Source organism: Notamacropus eugenii, chromosome X (genome assembly GCF_028372415.1).
Source record: "Notamacropus eugenii isolate mMacEug1 chromosome X, mMacEug1.pri_v2, whole genome shotgun sequence".
NCBI classification, from domain to species: Eukaryota; Metazoa; Chordata; class Mammalia; order Diprotodontia; family Macropodidae; genus Notamacropus; species Notamacropus eugenii.
This window is the reverse complement of record NC_092879.1, coordinates 100,026,994-100,041,521: the sequence shown is the minus strand read 5'-3', so window position 1 is coordinate 100,041,521 and position 14,528 is coordinate 100,026,994. Positions and strand designations below refer to the sequence as shown.

The window sequence follows — 14,528 nt, the reverse complement described above, 5'->3', positions numbered from 1 at the left end:
AAGAAGAGTTAACATTTAGATGACAGCCAGCACTATGCTAAGCACTTTGCCAATATTATCTCCTTGGACCCTAACATCAGCCCAGGGAGGGAGGGGCTATTATTATTCCCATTTAATAGATGAGAAAACTCAAGGAGACAGAGGTGAAGTGACTTGTCCAGTAATTACTAGTAATTATCTGCAGCTAGATTTGAAACTCAGGTCTTCTTGACTATGCATTGCACCACCAGTGGCTTCCTAAAATCTCAGCCCTTACTATGACCAAGAGAACCTCAATAACTAATGATCTAAATTATGACTTTCCCATTTATGGAAAATCATGAGAATAACTTACATTATACATGGAGGCCACCCAAGATGAGGCTATTAGAAGCTAACAGGCTGCCTTTGTGCAAGTGATCATTCATGGGAGCCATTATCTTTTTCTTCCTGCGACTGACTAAAACAAAACAACACAATGAAGATCCTGTTGTACTTTTTCTTTGTTGACCATAAAAAAGTATCTGAGTTGGGAGAAAGCAAAACACACCCCCCCCAAAAAGGTTCTTTTCCAAGAAGCTGTCTCCCATCCAGAAAGATGCAACAAGAAAGATACCATTTTTAAAGACCTGCTGATTAAAAACTGGGAAATGGATACTCTGAATGAAATAAGCACTTACTACCTGTTTGTTGAGTGAATTATGTAATTGATAACACTGGGAGATTGTATTGTAAATCTAACCTTTCTAAGCTCTAGCCACTCTTGTCTATGAGAATAGTATCACAGAACCTGGTTGTGGAGATGTGTGAGTAGTTCTGGTAAGTTCTGAGTGAGTAGTTCTGGTAAAAAGTCTGCTCTGGAAACTTATATTTAAGACATCACTTCTGTTTCAGATAAGCTAGAGTGAGTGATTTTTGTTCTGTCAAGTGTGAAAAAAAATGACAGGTTTTTGATCATGGGAAGATGATGCTTACCTCTTATTCCTTGGAAGGTGGTGAGATAGATAGAGGGCTGGGTCTGGAGTCAGGAAGACCTGAGTGTTAATCTGTTATCAGATACCTACTAGCTGGGTGACCATGGGTAAATCACTTAACCTCTGTTTGCCTCAGTTTCCTCAACTATAGTAACAGATAATATGACAGTATAATCCGACTATCTCAAAATGTTGTCCTATGATGTTTGTGAAAACTGTTTAGCCCAGTGTCTGGATCATAATATGTGCTATATAAAGGCTTATTCCCCTTCTTCCCCCTCCCCCCCTTTTCTGGAGAGGAGTGCAAAGCAAAAGAATGGAGAAAAGAGCTTTTCTAATGATAAAACTGGGCTGGAGTGATCTAGTTTGAACAGTCCTCACTTGTCCCAGAAGATTCCAACCCAGATCCACAGCTGCCCCCTGCTGCATGAGAGGAGCATTCACCCCTGAGAAAAAGCTTGGAATCAGGGTTTCCTCCCCCTTCACTTATTCACTTTTGCCCCCATCCTAGGCCTAGGGCAAAGGTGTATGTCACTGAGCAATAAAAGTTACACACAAAATGGGTAAGAGTTAGGAGAACTTGTATGTAAAGCACATGTAAACCTTATATACTAGCTATTAAAATTCTCTACCAGTTCCACTTGGGGGATAGACAGCCACTCTGCTCTAATCTCAATCTGTTTTGGGAGCCCAGTATCAGCAGAGTAACACAGAAGACATAGTATGGATTGCGCTTCAAGATAATCATGGAAACAGTGCTTATCAATTGGGATTCCCTGAACCCAGTGATCCAATAGAAGCCTCAATTAGGCTTTTGTACAGCTATGAACCCAGGAAGCCTCTGTATAAGGGGAAGGGAACAGGCACTTACTATATGCCAAGTGCATTACAAATATCTCATTTGATTCTCACAACCCTGGTGCTGTTCTGATCCTCATTTTACAGATGAGGAACCTGAGGCAGACAGAGGTGAAGTGGCTTGCCCAGGGTCACTCAATTAGAAAGTGGCTGAGGCTGAATTTGCATTTAGGCCCTCCTGACTCTAGGTTCAGGCTGGCCTCTACCCCAACCTGCCTCTAGGTGCTCTGTATAATCGCAGAAGTGATGCTACTGATCAGGCCTTTTGGAACACAATGTTACTGGAACCTGCGAGTGAGCCTGAAAATCAGTCAGCACAGTTTGTGCTGTGGGAATCATCAGGTCTGAAGCCTCCTTTTCCTGAGGTACAGAAGGGACAGGAAATGGAGGCCCCTTTAAAAGGGTGGCTAAGCCAGCAGCTCCACATTCCCTGACGGACTGGAGCCATCGGCCATCGGCCTGCTGGCGGCCTCCCCGACTCAACTGAACTATAATACCTTTTTGTTGCTTCTAGCGCCACACTTGCAGCCTGCTTTGTCTCTGTTTTAGGAGTGAGAAGCCTTAGATATACATGCTTCTAGAAGAAGGTGTGAAAACGCTTCACGGCAGCTCGACGCCCAAGAGAAGCCGACCTCCTCCCGAGCCGCGCAACGTCCACCAGCAAAGCGCCAACCGTTACAGGACTCCAGGCGCAGGCGCAGTGCGCCAGTGGCGGGAATGTCCGAGCCCTCACGCGCCTCACTCGGCGCAGGCGCAATGAGCCGCGTAGGCCTGCTCTTTGTCCCCCGTGCGCTGCTCAGGCGAACTTGCTGAGCAGCAAGGTCTGTGGGCGGTGCGCAGGCCCCGAAGAGCCAATTGCTGGGAGGCCCTGGGCGAAGGGTGGCTCCTCCCCTAGCACGATGCCTGATTGGCAGAGCGGCAAGCCAGTAAGAGTCTCAGCTCTGAGAGCCCAGGGTGGTGCCGAACTAGGTTGAGTGATTTCCGGCGGCCGCGCGCTCTTTTCTTGAGGCGCTAGAGGCGGCGGAACGCTGCCGCTACTCGGGGGAGAAACGGCTTTGCATCAGGTGAGTCGCGATCGGAGCGGGCCCGGTGAGGCGGAACGTGGAGCTTCTGGTGGGGCAGAGCGGGGGGGGGGGGGGGGGGGGAGACGGGGCGGGGCGGAGTTGCGTTGAGCGGCCGCGGTAGCGGCGCGGCGCGGCACGAGACGGTGAGGCGGCTGAGGCGAGCGGGAGAACGAGCAGCGGGCGGGGGGTGGGGGTGGGGGCGCCGGCCTCTGCCTAGGTCGGGCCTCGGCGCGCTGCTCCCCCTCTCTCCTCCCTACTCCCCTGCCCCGCGGCCGCCCTCGTCCCAAGGGTGCGAGGCGCGCGCATCGGCCCCGCTCCGAGCAGAGCGAGCCCAGTTAGGCCGCGGCCGCTCGGGGCGTCGCCTGCTGCGCCTCCCGGCCTTTCTTCTTTGTGCTCTGCGGGGGTGGGGGTGGGGGGCCCCAAGGCCCGCTCCAGAGCCTTCGTGGGCAGCCCCCGGGGCGCTGGAGGGAGGCGCCGGGGGCCCCTGCCACGTTTTGGCCCTCGGATCCCGCGCTAACCCGGGCGGGTCGGGATGGGGCCCAGGCCCTTCCGGGATGTTGACACCTATTCCGTGGCCCCCGGGCCGTTTAAATCAAATTGCCAGCAGCCTCCTCCACCGTTAACATTTTGAACACAAAAATCCTGCCCCACGGTTGGAAAAGCTCTCCCTCCTATGTGACGTTGTCCTTTGGAGTTGATCTCTAGGTGAGGCTCGGACCGTTGACACTTGCAGACTCTTTCCCGTGTCTGGAAGAAGAGAACCATAATACCTTAGGTATCTTACAAGCCTTGGGAGATATGAAATCAAATTAATCCAATGGTATAGACTCAAATTGGCAATCTACAAAGCACTTTCCAAGACTCAGAAGCAGTACCTACTGCTGGCTGAAGGATTGGGAACCTCAAAATAACTTGGACTCTTATTTTAAAGGCTTCAAGGGATGTGGTTCTGGATGTGGGGAAAAGGAGAGGGAATGGCTCTTAACTTGTATGTAAGTACAGACTCTCAGGAGGAATGTAGACCTTGGTTTGAAGTTTTCCCAGTATAAGACACTGATGTCCATAGAGGCCAGAATTTAGTGTGCAGCTGGTAGGATCCTAGATGGAGAAGTGGACAGTACCTTGTAGATGTTGGAGTCCAATCTACCCCCTTTATGTAACAGATGGCAGAAGCCCAGAGAATGTAAACGATGGGTTACACTGGTGTCCTGGTGCCACAATACCACAGTTACCTGTTTGAATAATTGTTTTACTCTGGGGATTTTGTTGTTGATGCTCTAAAATAGCTATTTGTTCCACCACAGGAATCTGGGAGTGAAGGTGGGAGGCTGCCTGGCAGGATGCATGGTTCTTTCTAGTATTCCTTTCTTAAGCGCATCATTCTCCCCCCCCCCCTCCCCTCCCCCCCCCCCCCCCCCCCCGAGATTCTAGATGTATTCATTCTGCTTCCAGTCATCTAAGGGTTGGATGAAATACTTTAGGTGAAATGGTGGGGAATGGGTCTAAGCTCAAAAAAAAAAAATAAGAGTATCTTCAGTTTGGCCAGGCTGCATCTAACAATACCTCAATACAATACAAGGAATCCTCCCCTTGGAGAGAGGCTTAGAAATGTAGAGCACCTCAGAATTCCTCCTTGGTATATGAAATACTCTAAGGCCTTTGCTTGTGGTGGTTGTCTCAAAATGGCTTCCTTTACATTGAATGTAATTTCTGTGTGAAGGTTTAGAGTTCTAAATATTGAATGGAAGTCTACAGGGTTGCCTTTAACATGCAAATGTGTGTTGTGGATTTCTGAATGGGGACATTGTTCAGGAGGAACTCGGAAATTCTCCACGGCACTAGTGATACTGGTCCCTGGAAGGGCCTGTGTTCTAGACCAGAGAGGAAAGGAAGAAATCGGGGTCCTGAGGGATGGTGCTACCTGAGTTGTTGAGGGAGATAACAAAACAAGCTATTTAAATTCGGAACCAGTATGTGTTTGGGGTCTTCATGAAAAGGATCCGATCCTTTGAGTGGGCTAGCCAAAAAAGTCTAGTCCTAAGGGTCAAGGCTCAAAAGAGAGGCCTGTGACTGTAAACAACCAATAGTGACAGACCTCCTGGACTCAATTGGTATTTAAACCTGTGCCAAGAACCCAGAGCTCTGTCCAAGTTTGCTATTGCTGTATCTTCTGTTTTACGGATGGGTCTTCGCCCTTGAGCTATGTGTGGGAGGGAGGGAGGAGGCATGGTATCACAAAAGGGCACTATGCGAAAAGCTCATAGAAAACAACTTGGGGCCTAGAAATGGGACCTTTGGAAAAAATCGCCCTAAGTAGTGGCATTAGTTTACCTCCACCAGTAAAGATTACTCTGCTTTGTATGTCATCACAAAAGAGTATGTAAACTTGGCTATTCTGAGAATTTTGTATAATTTCTTAATTTGAGGGTTGTCCTGTAAAACTGGAACTAGTCCTTGAGTTGCCATAGGAAGCTAGTGACCCAGTCCTTCTACAATGGGAGTTCCAATTTGGCATTTAAAGATTTCCATTCCAGTCTTTGTAATGCCTGGGACAGGTGTTTCAACTAAGAAATGGGAATTAGACCTTGTCCTTTGGAAGTGTATGTGCCCAGAGGCATTTCAGCTGGCATCTTAGGTAGATATCTGTGACCCATTGATACTGGTCTCCTTGCTGATCCTTCCACAGGAAACTCACTCCCATCTTCCAACTCCAGGTGTCCCCCATTCCTGGAGCTCTTTCCTTCCTCATCTACCTCCTGGCTTCTCTGGTTTCCTTCAAAGTCCCACCTTTGGCAAGAGATCTTTCCCAGACCTCCTTAATCTTAGTGCCTTCCCTCTGAGACTGCCCCCTAACCTTTCTTGTCTGTAGCTCGTTTGTATAGAGTTATTGGCCGGTTTTCTTCCCCATTTGACTGGGAGCTCCTGGATAGCAGGACCTGTTGGTGTGTTGTCTTTCTTTGTATCCCCAAAACATAATAGGTGTTTGCTAAATGTGAGCTGATTGTCATCTCATGGGCAGTCAGTCCATTTAACTGCTCTTAAGTGATGAGGTGGCAATTTTGCATCTTTTTGTGTCAACTTCTATGAAGATCTCTTTGTAAACCTCAAAGCCCTGTATAACTCAACTAGTATTCATGTCAAAAATAACTTTTTGGCAAAGTTCTCTTGAACTCTTCCAATACTGTTAAATCTAAGGTTTGGCTAGGGATGCTAGTGGTTTCCGAAGTTAAAAAGAAAAGTTTTCGGTGTGATGTAAGTCATGTTTTGTGAGAACCTCATCTCCTTCAGCTGAATAGTGACTTTGGGGGCCTTTGTATGGGATTGACTCTGCCTCTGTCTTATTTCATACAGAACTAGTGCTGAAATGAAAGAAAAGCACTCAACTGGATATTTGCTGATTAGAAATGGGTGCTTTGCTTGAAAGAGCTGATGGTCTCATTCCTGGAGACTGAAAACTGAGAGTTGAGATCAGTGGCTAAGCCATCTCATCAGTCATCATGGACCTGCCATTGACAGAGGCCAGCGAAGTATTGTTTGGAGCTTCTTGTTGGAGTAGATTTGAACTTAAAAAGTAGCCAAACCGACTCAGAAATAGAGTCCCTGCTGTCACTTTCCTCTGTTACATGTTGTGTTCATCTCATGATGTGTTCTGTGTGTAATTTAATTCTTTATGTCACGTAGAAGTTTTGGGTCTTGGATGTACTTAGAAAAAGCTAGGTGGTACAGTAGATGGCGCTTGGGGAGCCTCGAAGACCTGAGTTCAGATCCAACCTCACATACAAGATGTGTGAGTCTGTTTCCTCAATTAGGAAACAGAGACAATCATACCACCTACCTCCTAAGGTTCTTGTGAGAATCAAATGAAATACTTGTAAAATGCTTACTTGCCAACAGAGCCCTGTGCATAGTGGGTGCTTTTTAAATGCCTGTTTCCTTAATGCCTTCTATCCCACGTTTACAAGGAGGAACCCATTAACCTGGTTTGGGCAAAGTCTTCCATTTTCCAAAGGTGATGAGGAAGGATATCGAGGTCACGACTGACTGCTTTAATGTATGTGTCTAAGGATACACTCTTTTCTGTTTTATTTTGTAGCGTGCAAAAATGCAGAGCAACAAAGGCTTTAGCCTGGATAAACAGAACCATACTCCAAGAAAGCAGCATCAGCACCAGCACCAGCACCAGCACCAGCACCAGCAGCAGCAGCCTCCACAGCCGCCACCAATACCTGCAAATGGGCAGCAGACCAACAGCCAGAGTGAGTATTCTAGCATTTAGTGGGGAATAAATTCCTCTCTTCTCAGAAGTAATGTCTTGATTTAGCTGGGTGCCTGGAGAACAGGCCTTTCTTCCTCCTGGTAGGTGTTTTTCCTCCTCTCTTCCCAACCAGCTTCACCTTGGGATGGCAGGCTGCCTCCTTAGCTACAGACATGTTCTAGGGCAACTCTAGGTGTGCTGTGGCCGAGTATATGCCCTGCAGTACACCCTTCTTAGAAGTGCTTTCTGAGCCCCCCACCCAGGCTCCCCCCGTCACCCCCCAAATTTTTCAGTAACAAGCCCAAGTAGTGCTGCTACAGCCTTTAGGTCAGGTGTGGCACATCCTTCCTGGCCCTTGACTTGACTAGACCCGAGACCTTGGCCAGGACAGGAGGAGCATAGTTCCTGCTGTCCCTTCATGAATCTTGTAGCTAGGGCAGAGGTTTGTAACCTGGAGCCCATGAGATAGTATTTGAAATATTTTGACAACAGGATTTTGGTATTATTGGTTTCCTTTGTAATCTGAGGTATTGTCTGCCTTGACAAATATTATTTGGAGAAGTTCAGACTTCACGAGTCTGCCAAGAGGGGGAGTCCTTGACCCAGAAAAGGTGAAGTTCCACCTTCCAAGTTGCCATCTGTGTGCCAGGCTCCCATTAGTGCCACCTCTCTGTGAGCCCTGGAGATGCATGACTCTCCACGTGGAGCTGTAGCTTCATGAGTTTGCAGGTGAAAGACCACTGAGTTCAAGCCACATTTGGGTGAGGAGGCTTCATTAGGTCCATGACAAATGAATATTTGGCCTCTGCTTGAAGAGGAGAGGGAAAGTTCATTTCCCTTGGCACCCTGGCCAGTTTTTAGGCAGAGATGTAGAGTGGACATTCCTTCCTTTTGACTTCCATTCTGCCTCTTAATTGAGGGGAGTGTATTTTTGTGGTGTGGCATAGTTACAGAAATAAAAGGTTCTCCTAACCTGTAAGATTAGGTCCGGGCTACTGGTCGAGATGTGCTTTAGTTTGGCTCACAGCATAACAGCAGCCCTGAGTCCCTTCAGATTCCGAGAGGCTGCCTGCTACTAAAGGGACTGTACCTCCTGAGGACTTGCACTGAGACATGGGCTCTGCCTTCAACATAACAAATGAGAGTCTGCTATTTGATATGTAGTCTTGTGTTAGTGAGAATTTGGCTCATGTTTTCTTCTTAACTCTTTCCTTGTCAGCAGGGAGAGTGATGAAAAGTGACCTGGCTTTGCAGTCTTTTCTGTATATACAGAGTGCATGAGGCAGTTGGGAGTTTGCCTAGGAAAGAAAACAGTTTTCTTTGGAACTTGCTTATCTCTATTCTCACAGTGTTCTTTTGTTAGAACTCAGTGGAATCTAGAGAGCATCTGTGTATCTTGTTTTCTCCTCAGATGAAGGCCTGACTATTGATCTGAAGAATTTTCGGAAGCCAGGGGAGAAGACTTTCACCCAGCGCAGCCGCCTCTTTGTGGGCAATCTCCCTCCTGACATCACTGAAGAGGAGATGAGGAAATTGTTTGAGAAATATGGAAAGGCAGGCGAGGTGTTCATTCACAAGGACAAAGGCTTTGGTTTCATTCGTCTGGTGAGCTACTGTGGGGGAGCTGAGCTGGGGAAGGGGTAGGGGTGGAAGGGGGAACAACATGCAGAAGAATCAAGGTTTGTCTGGATCAGAAAGGCCTGACGAAGCCCTGATAGCCCTATGCTCCACACCTTTCCTTGTCTCTGGTTGCCAGTTCCTGAGCTATGAGGAATTTGTGTACTCGGGTTGTTCGTTTCTGTGTGGTCTATGTGTCAGGCTGTAATGTCCTCTCTTCTGCCCTCTAGGAAACCCGCACCCTAGCTGAGATTGCTAAAGTGGAGCTGGATAACATGCCCTTACGTGGAAAGCAGTTGCGAGTGCGCTTTGCCTGCCATAGCGCATCCCTGACAGTTAGGAACCTGCCTCAGTTCGTGTCCAATGAACTGTTGGAGGAGGCTTTCTCTGTCTTTGGCCAGGTGGAGAGGGCTGTAGTGATTGTGGATGATCGAGGGAGGCCTTCAGGGAAAGGCATTGTGGAATTCTCAGGGAAACCAGCTGCCCGGAAAGCTCTGGACAGATGCAGTGAAGGGTCCTTTCTTCTGACCACGTAAGTGGAGGGAAGAGGGTAGGTGGGCTTTAGGAGAGCAGCCTCTTTACTTTGACATCTTGGGTGTCTTGAAAGTTGACTTGCCCTCCTTGGTGTGGGTCTGAAAGATGAGCCTGGAAGAGCCAGGTTCTTTGTTTCCCTCAGGCCTGCAGAGCTTAAACTGATGAGGCTGATTCTACCTGGAGCAGCTTCACTGATGTGGTATTCCTACTGGAATGCTTGTAGTCTTTTTTAGGGCTGTGTAGAACAAAGGGTCTTCTCTACATGTGGGTGAAGCAGGAAAATAACAGATAATCCAGTCATTGAATGTTCAGCACCCAAGCCATTTTCTCCAAGTACAGCCGATGGTGCTGCAGCACCAGTTTAACATTGGTGAAGATGGTGTAGTGTTGGCTGCTTGACTTGGCTTCTAGAAAGGGTGCCCGTGGATTGTCAGGCCATGTGAACGTTCGAACCTCTGCCTGTTTTGGAGTATGGGCTCTTTTGGATCAGTTATGGAAATACTTCCTGTACCCGTGGGGGTTGTCCCAAGGTGCTTTGTAGAATTCTTGGAATACTTCTGGACTCAAGATGGTGTATCTCTCTGCCTGCTGTGAATGGCTCCTTTGTAGTTGCACTTAGGTAACTGCAGGCTGATTATTTTTTGGATGTCAGCCCCAGATCCTCTGGGGTGCTCTTGCAAGGGATGAGGATCCCTGGGACTAGGTGTGAAAGCATCTTATGACATCTTTTGGGTTGCTTTTCTCTAGTCAGTCCAGGCCTGAGCCCCAGCTCCTGTTGACTTTGTTAATGCTAAGTGGTTCCTTCTTGACTAACTCTAAAGACATTTTCTTGTCTCCCAGATTTCCTAGGCCAGTGACTGTGGAGCCCATGGACCAGCTAGATGATGAAGAAGGGCTCCCAGAGAAGCTGGTCATCAAGAACCAACAATTTCACAAGTATGTGACCCTGGGAAGCCAGTCTTTTATGTGGTTGCTCGTTCATTTCTGAGAAAGAAGCAGGGAGAATGCCTTAGGTCTGTGTGTACATGAGAGATAGGCAGACCAAGCTTTGGATTTTGTGCAGTTTGGGCTAGAAAAAATGGGTCAGGGGTTTTCTACTGCCTGTGACCAGTATCCAGCATTATCTTGGCCTGCCGAGAGATTGTAGATGGCCTGGGGTAGAAACTGACCCCAGGCCTTTTGTGTTACCAGGGAACGAGAGCAGCCACCTAGGTTTGCCCAACCTGGCTCCTTTGAATATGAGTATGCCATGCGCTGGAAGGCATTGATTGAGATGGAAAAACAGCAACAGGACCAAGTGGACCGAAACATCAAGGAAGCCCGAGAGAAACTGGAGATGGAGATGGAGGCTGCTCGCCATGAGCACCAGGTCATGTTGATGAGGCAGGGTGAGTGAGGCCTGCAAGTGGAGGGCCCAGAGTAGACAGAAGGGGGTTCTGGAAGGGCAGATGGGAGCTTAGGAGAGAGAGGGGAGTTGTTAATGTCTTGTCAGTTCCACCTCATTTTGGGTGCTGGTAGCCTCTGCAGAGTGAAAGCTTCCTATTAGGAACAGGGACTAAGACCTTTGACTTGGTCCTGGGTCCCAGTCCTGCCTTTGGGGCCTAGCTGTATGCAGTGAGCTAGCCTTCTATGGAGTCACCTCTCTTCACTAGGCTTCAGTTTTCTCATTTTTAAAATGAAAGGATTAAACTTAGTTGGCTTCTGAGGTAGTAATCTTCCAGCCCTAAATCTGTGAGCCTCTGACATGGAAATGAATGTGGCTAGGGGAATGGGAACATTGGTTGTGAAAAATTCTCTGGGTGTCCTTTGCTGAATGTCTCCTAGATTTGATGAGACGCCAAGAAGAGCTTCGAAGGATGGAGGAACTGCACAACCAGGAGGTGCAGAAACGCAAGCAGATGGAGCTCAGGTACCCGTGTCACCTGAAGGCACCTCACTGACTCCCGCCCAGCTAGATCAAGGCTGGGTGCTCTCTGGCCATAGTTTGGGGCAGTTTACTGGGGCCTTCACGAGGTAGGGCAGCAGGATAGGAGCCCATCTGGGAGAGCAGCAGCTTGGTGACCACCCGCCTCCCTCTGCTCCCTGTAGGCAGGAAGAGGAGCGCAGGCGTCGTGAAGAGGAGATGAGGCGGCAGCAGGAGGAAATGATGCGGCGGCAGCAGGAGGGCTTCAAAGGAAACTTCCCTGATGCGGTACGGAGTGCCTTAGGACCAGGCACCCCTGACGGGTTGCTCATTCATGGCATAACGCACCAACTAGAAACCAGTGCCTGGGACACTGCAGGACACTAGGACTGCTCCCTGAAAGAACCCTTTGGAAGAGAAATAGCACTAGGAGCCAGGCTTGGGTTTAGAGGGCTTATGCTAGCAGACAGAGTAGGGATCTGGCCTGCTGCGCTCATGTTATTTGTCAGACTGGGAGCATTCTCCAAGCAGGGAAAAACAGTTTAGATGAAGCCTAGTCTCGAGCTCAGTGTGCAAACTAGGGCCACTGTCCTTCCCTGTGGTTCTGTGGTGACAGCACTGCTGTTTGTTCATGCCCTTGAAGTATTTCTGCCAGATTGTTGGTCTGGGATCCTGGGCAACAGTGATCCATACCCTGCATCCCTTTTCAACAGAAGAGCCCATAGCTTGTGTCTCAGCAGCTCTGGGGTGATCTTGACTCTCCCTCTGCTTGGCCCCCAGCACAGTATGCTGGCGGCCCTTTTCTGGCAGTTCTCTCCCTTAGAACCGTTCCCCAAGGATGGGGGTGGTGAGGACAACTCAGAGTAGATGGACCTTAGAATAGAACCAGAGGTGGGTCTGATGAGGTTTTGGTGAACAGGCTGTGGTGAAATTTTGTGCCATTTTGTTTATTTTAGAGAGAGCAGGAGATGCGGATGGGCCAGATGGGTATAGGAGGTAAGGACTTAAGGCTGCAGCCCCTGCAGTTGTTACCCCTCCCTCTCACCTCTCCCAGATTCCAGTGGCTGCTTTGTTCAGGTAGTATTATTGCCGGGGCTCAGTGTCGGGCCTAGGACTACAAGAAGAAAAATCCAATTGGTGGCTGTGAGTTGATATGGGCCAAGGCGATCTGCTACCTGTGTGGCGTCCTGTTGTGCCAGTCACCTGGCTTGAGAGTTGGCCGCTTCTGCTGTCCTTCCTATCCCATGCCCTCCCCATGCTTGACTTGGCTCTGGTAATCAGAGGAGGGTGTGAGAGGCCACATGAGGCTTATACATCGAGCTTTGGGAGTGCGTGGAATATGAATGCCCCCCCCCCCCCCCCCCCCCAGCTACTTACATTGCTGTTTTTAGGTGCTATGGGCATAAACAACAGAGGATCCCTGGGAGGTGCTAATGTGCCAGCTGGTGCCCCAAGTGCTCCAGGGCCTGGTCCAATGATGCCAGATGGAACCATGGGAATGGTAATATATTTGCAGGGCTGGCCTTGTGGTACCTTGGACCAGCGGGGGAGGCAACACTTGTTTTCTGTGGGGTGTTCTTTCATAGGCCCCCTAACTAGAAGGGACCTCCCAGGCCAGCTAGTCCCACCTCCTCACAAGAACCCAGGAGGTTAAATAAATGATTTGGCCCAGAGTTTCTAGGGTGGTAAGGGCCAGAGTCAGCACTTTGGCCTTATTCCCTGTGAGACAGACAGTATTTCAGACTGTGCAGCTTGACTTCCTGAGTTGGTGCACTAGGAGGTACTGTTTGGCCTTAGTGGAATACACTACCCAAGGAGCCAATTGTTCAGCTGCTTCCTGTGGGGGAGGGGGAAGGTCAGACAACAAGGGAAAGGGTTGATTACTCTGTATGATCTAGAAACATGCTTTACTTGTGGGCTACCGGGCCAGTATTGGGTAGGCCCAAGTCTCTTAATGACTGTGGCCTGGGCTGGTCCAGTTCAGTTTGTCTAGGCCAGAAGAAAGCTGCAGTAGTCCAGCATACACAAATCGAGAAGCTTGGTCAAAATAAGACCAATTTAAGGAGTTTAGTAAATGGAACAATGTCTGGATTTGTGTCAGCAGTGAGAAATTGAGATGAGCTCTCAGGGGAGATGATGATGACAGCTGACAAGATATTGTTAGCCTTGGTCACCCTAAAGCTGAGAGGTCCTGTTATCTTTGGCTCTGTTTTTGGTAGAGACAGTCCTTTGTGCAGCCTTTTAGGGGAGAGGGACTTTGGGTAGTGGGTAGCTTGGGGTTAGGGGATGTGCTTTAACACCTCTCTCCCTTTCTCCTTTGGCACCGAAGACCCCACCACCCAGTGACCGCTTTGGCCAGGGTGGTACAATGGAAGGACTTGGGGCAATGGGTGGAAACCCTCCCGCATTCAACCGAGGAACTCCTGGAGGGGACTTTGGCCCAAACAAGCGTCGCAGATACTAATAGAGTCACACAGTGTCGAGTTTCCCCTGACCCTACAGACAAGGACCCTTTTTGGACTAGCCAGGATTCTACCTTAGAGGGCTGTTGGGGCTCCAATCCTCCTACTAGTTAGGCCTCCCCGCTTGAACTACTCTAGGTAGGAAATGTGCTGAGGGCAGAGAGGGGTTAGGGAGGGGCATTTAGTGAAGCAGTTCTATGTGGCGCATTCCTAAAACTTCAATGTGAAGGCTGCAGAGGGGGTGGGGGGAGGCCATGGCACAAGCAGACCCGGCTCTATCCCTGTTTCCCTTGACCATTCCACCTTTCTCCCCTCACTGCTCACTCAGTAACTTAGACTCAATCCTTACCCCCATTTCCTCTCTGGTTAGGACCTCAGGTGTGTCCAGGAAGTTCAGGCAACCATACCACCAGTAGAAGACCTCTTCCCTCTTCCCAACCCAGTGTTCCTTTTATGTCCTGAGAAGGTTTTGTTATCAGCTTTTAGGTTTCCATTATTGGTTTTGCTTTTGATTTTTAACTTCTGTTTCTTGGACGGGTGGGGGGCAGCCCAGAATGGAGGGACTTGGCCCCCCCTCTGGGAGGTGCTGGTGTGTCATTCTTAACACCCTTTCTTGTTGGTCCAAGTACAAGCTTGGAGGCAGGGGCAGGGGCTGCTGGGTGCTAGCGTTCTCTTGGCTTGCCCGTCTTCCTGGAGCTGTGCTGTACAGCTTTCACTGCTGTAGGTGATACTGGGCCCTCTCACAATCTGGAGTTTATTTGAGAAATGAGATAGGAATGCAGCAGCAACATTATTATTAAAAACAGATTTTAAGCCTTTTTCCACCTTCTGAGTTGTGTCTTTTGTTCGGGGGAAGGTAATACGAAGAGGTCATTTCAAGGT

General features: G+C 49.0%; 1 protein-coding gene across 5 annotated transcripts; it reads left to right on the top strand.

Annotated features, from left to right (window-relative positions):
- Window positions 1-2,712: 2,712 nt before the first annotated feature.
- On the top strand, window positions 2,713-14,466 carry NONO (non-POU domain containing octamer binding). 5 transcript variants are annotated; one of them, XM_072626840.1, is made up of 11 exons: window positions 2,713-2,875; window positions 6,969-7,131; window positions 8,542-8,735; window positions 8,978-9,279; window positions 10,122-10,217; window positions 10,473-10,669; window positions 11,106-11,190; window positions 11,370-11,472; window positions 12,141-12,180; window positions 12,576-12,685; window positions 13,514-14,466. In XM_072626840.1, exons 2-11 carry the CDS (start codon window positions 6,978-6,980, stop codon window positions 13,646-13,648), a joined length of 1,416 nt encoding a protein of 471 aa, XP_072482941.1. In that variant the 5' UTR covers window positions 2,713-2,875; window positions 6,969-6,977; the 3' UTR covers window positions 13,649-14,466. The 5 variants fall into 5 exon arrangements, with proteins under 5 accessions (XP_072482941.1, XP_072482943.1, XP_072482942.1 ...); XM_072626842.1 differs by lacking the exon at window positions 2,713-2,875 and adding an exon at window positions 2,976-3,018; XM_072626841.1 differs by lacking the exon at window positions 2,713-2,875 and adding an exon at window positions 3,414-3,580.
- Window positions 14,467-14,528: the final 62 nt, after the last annotated feature.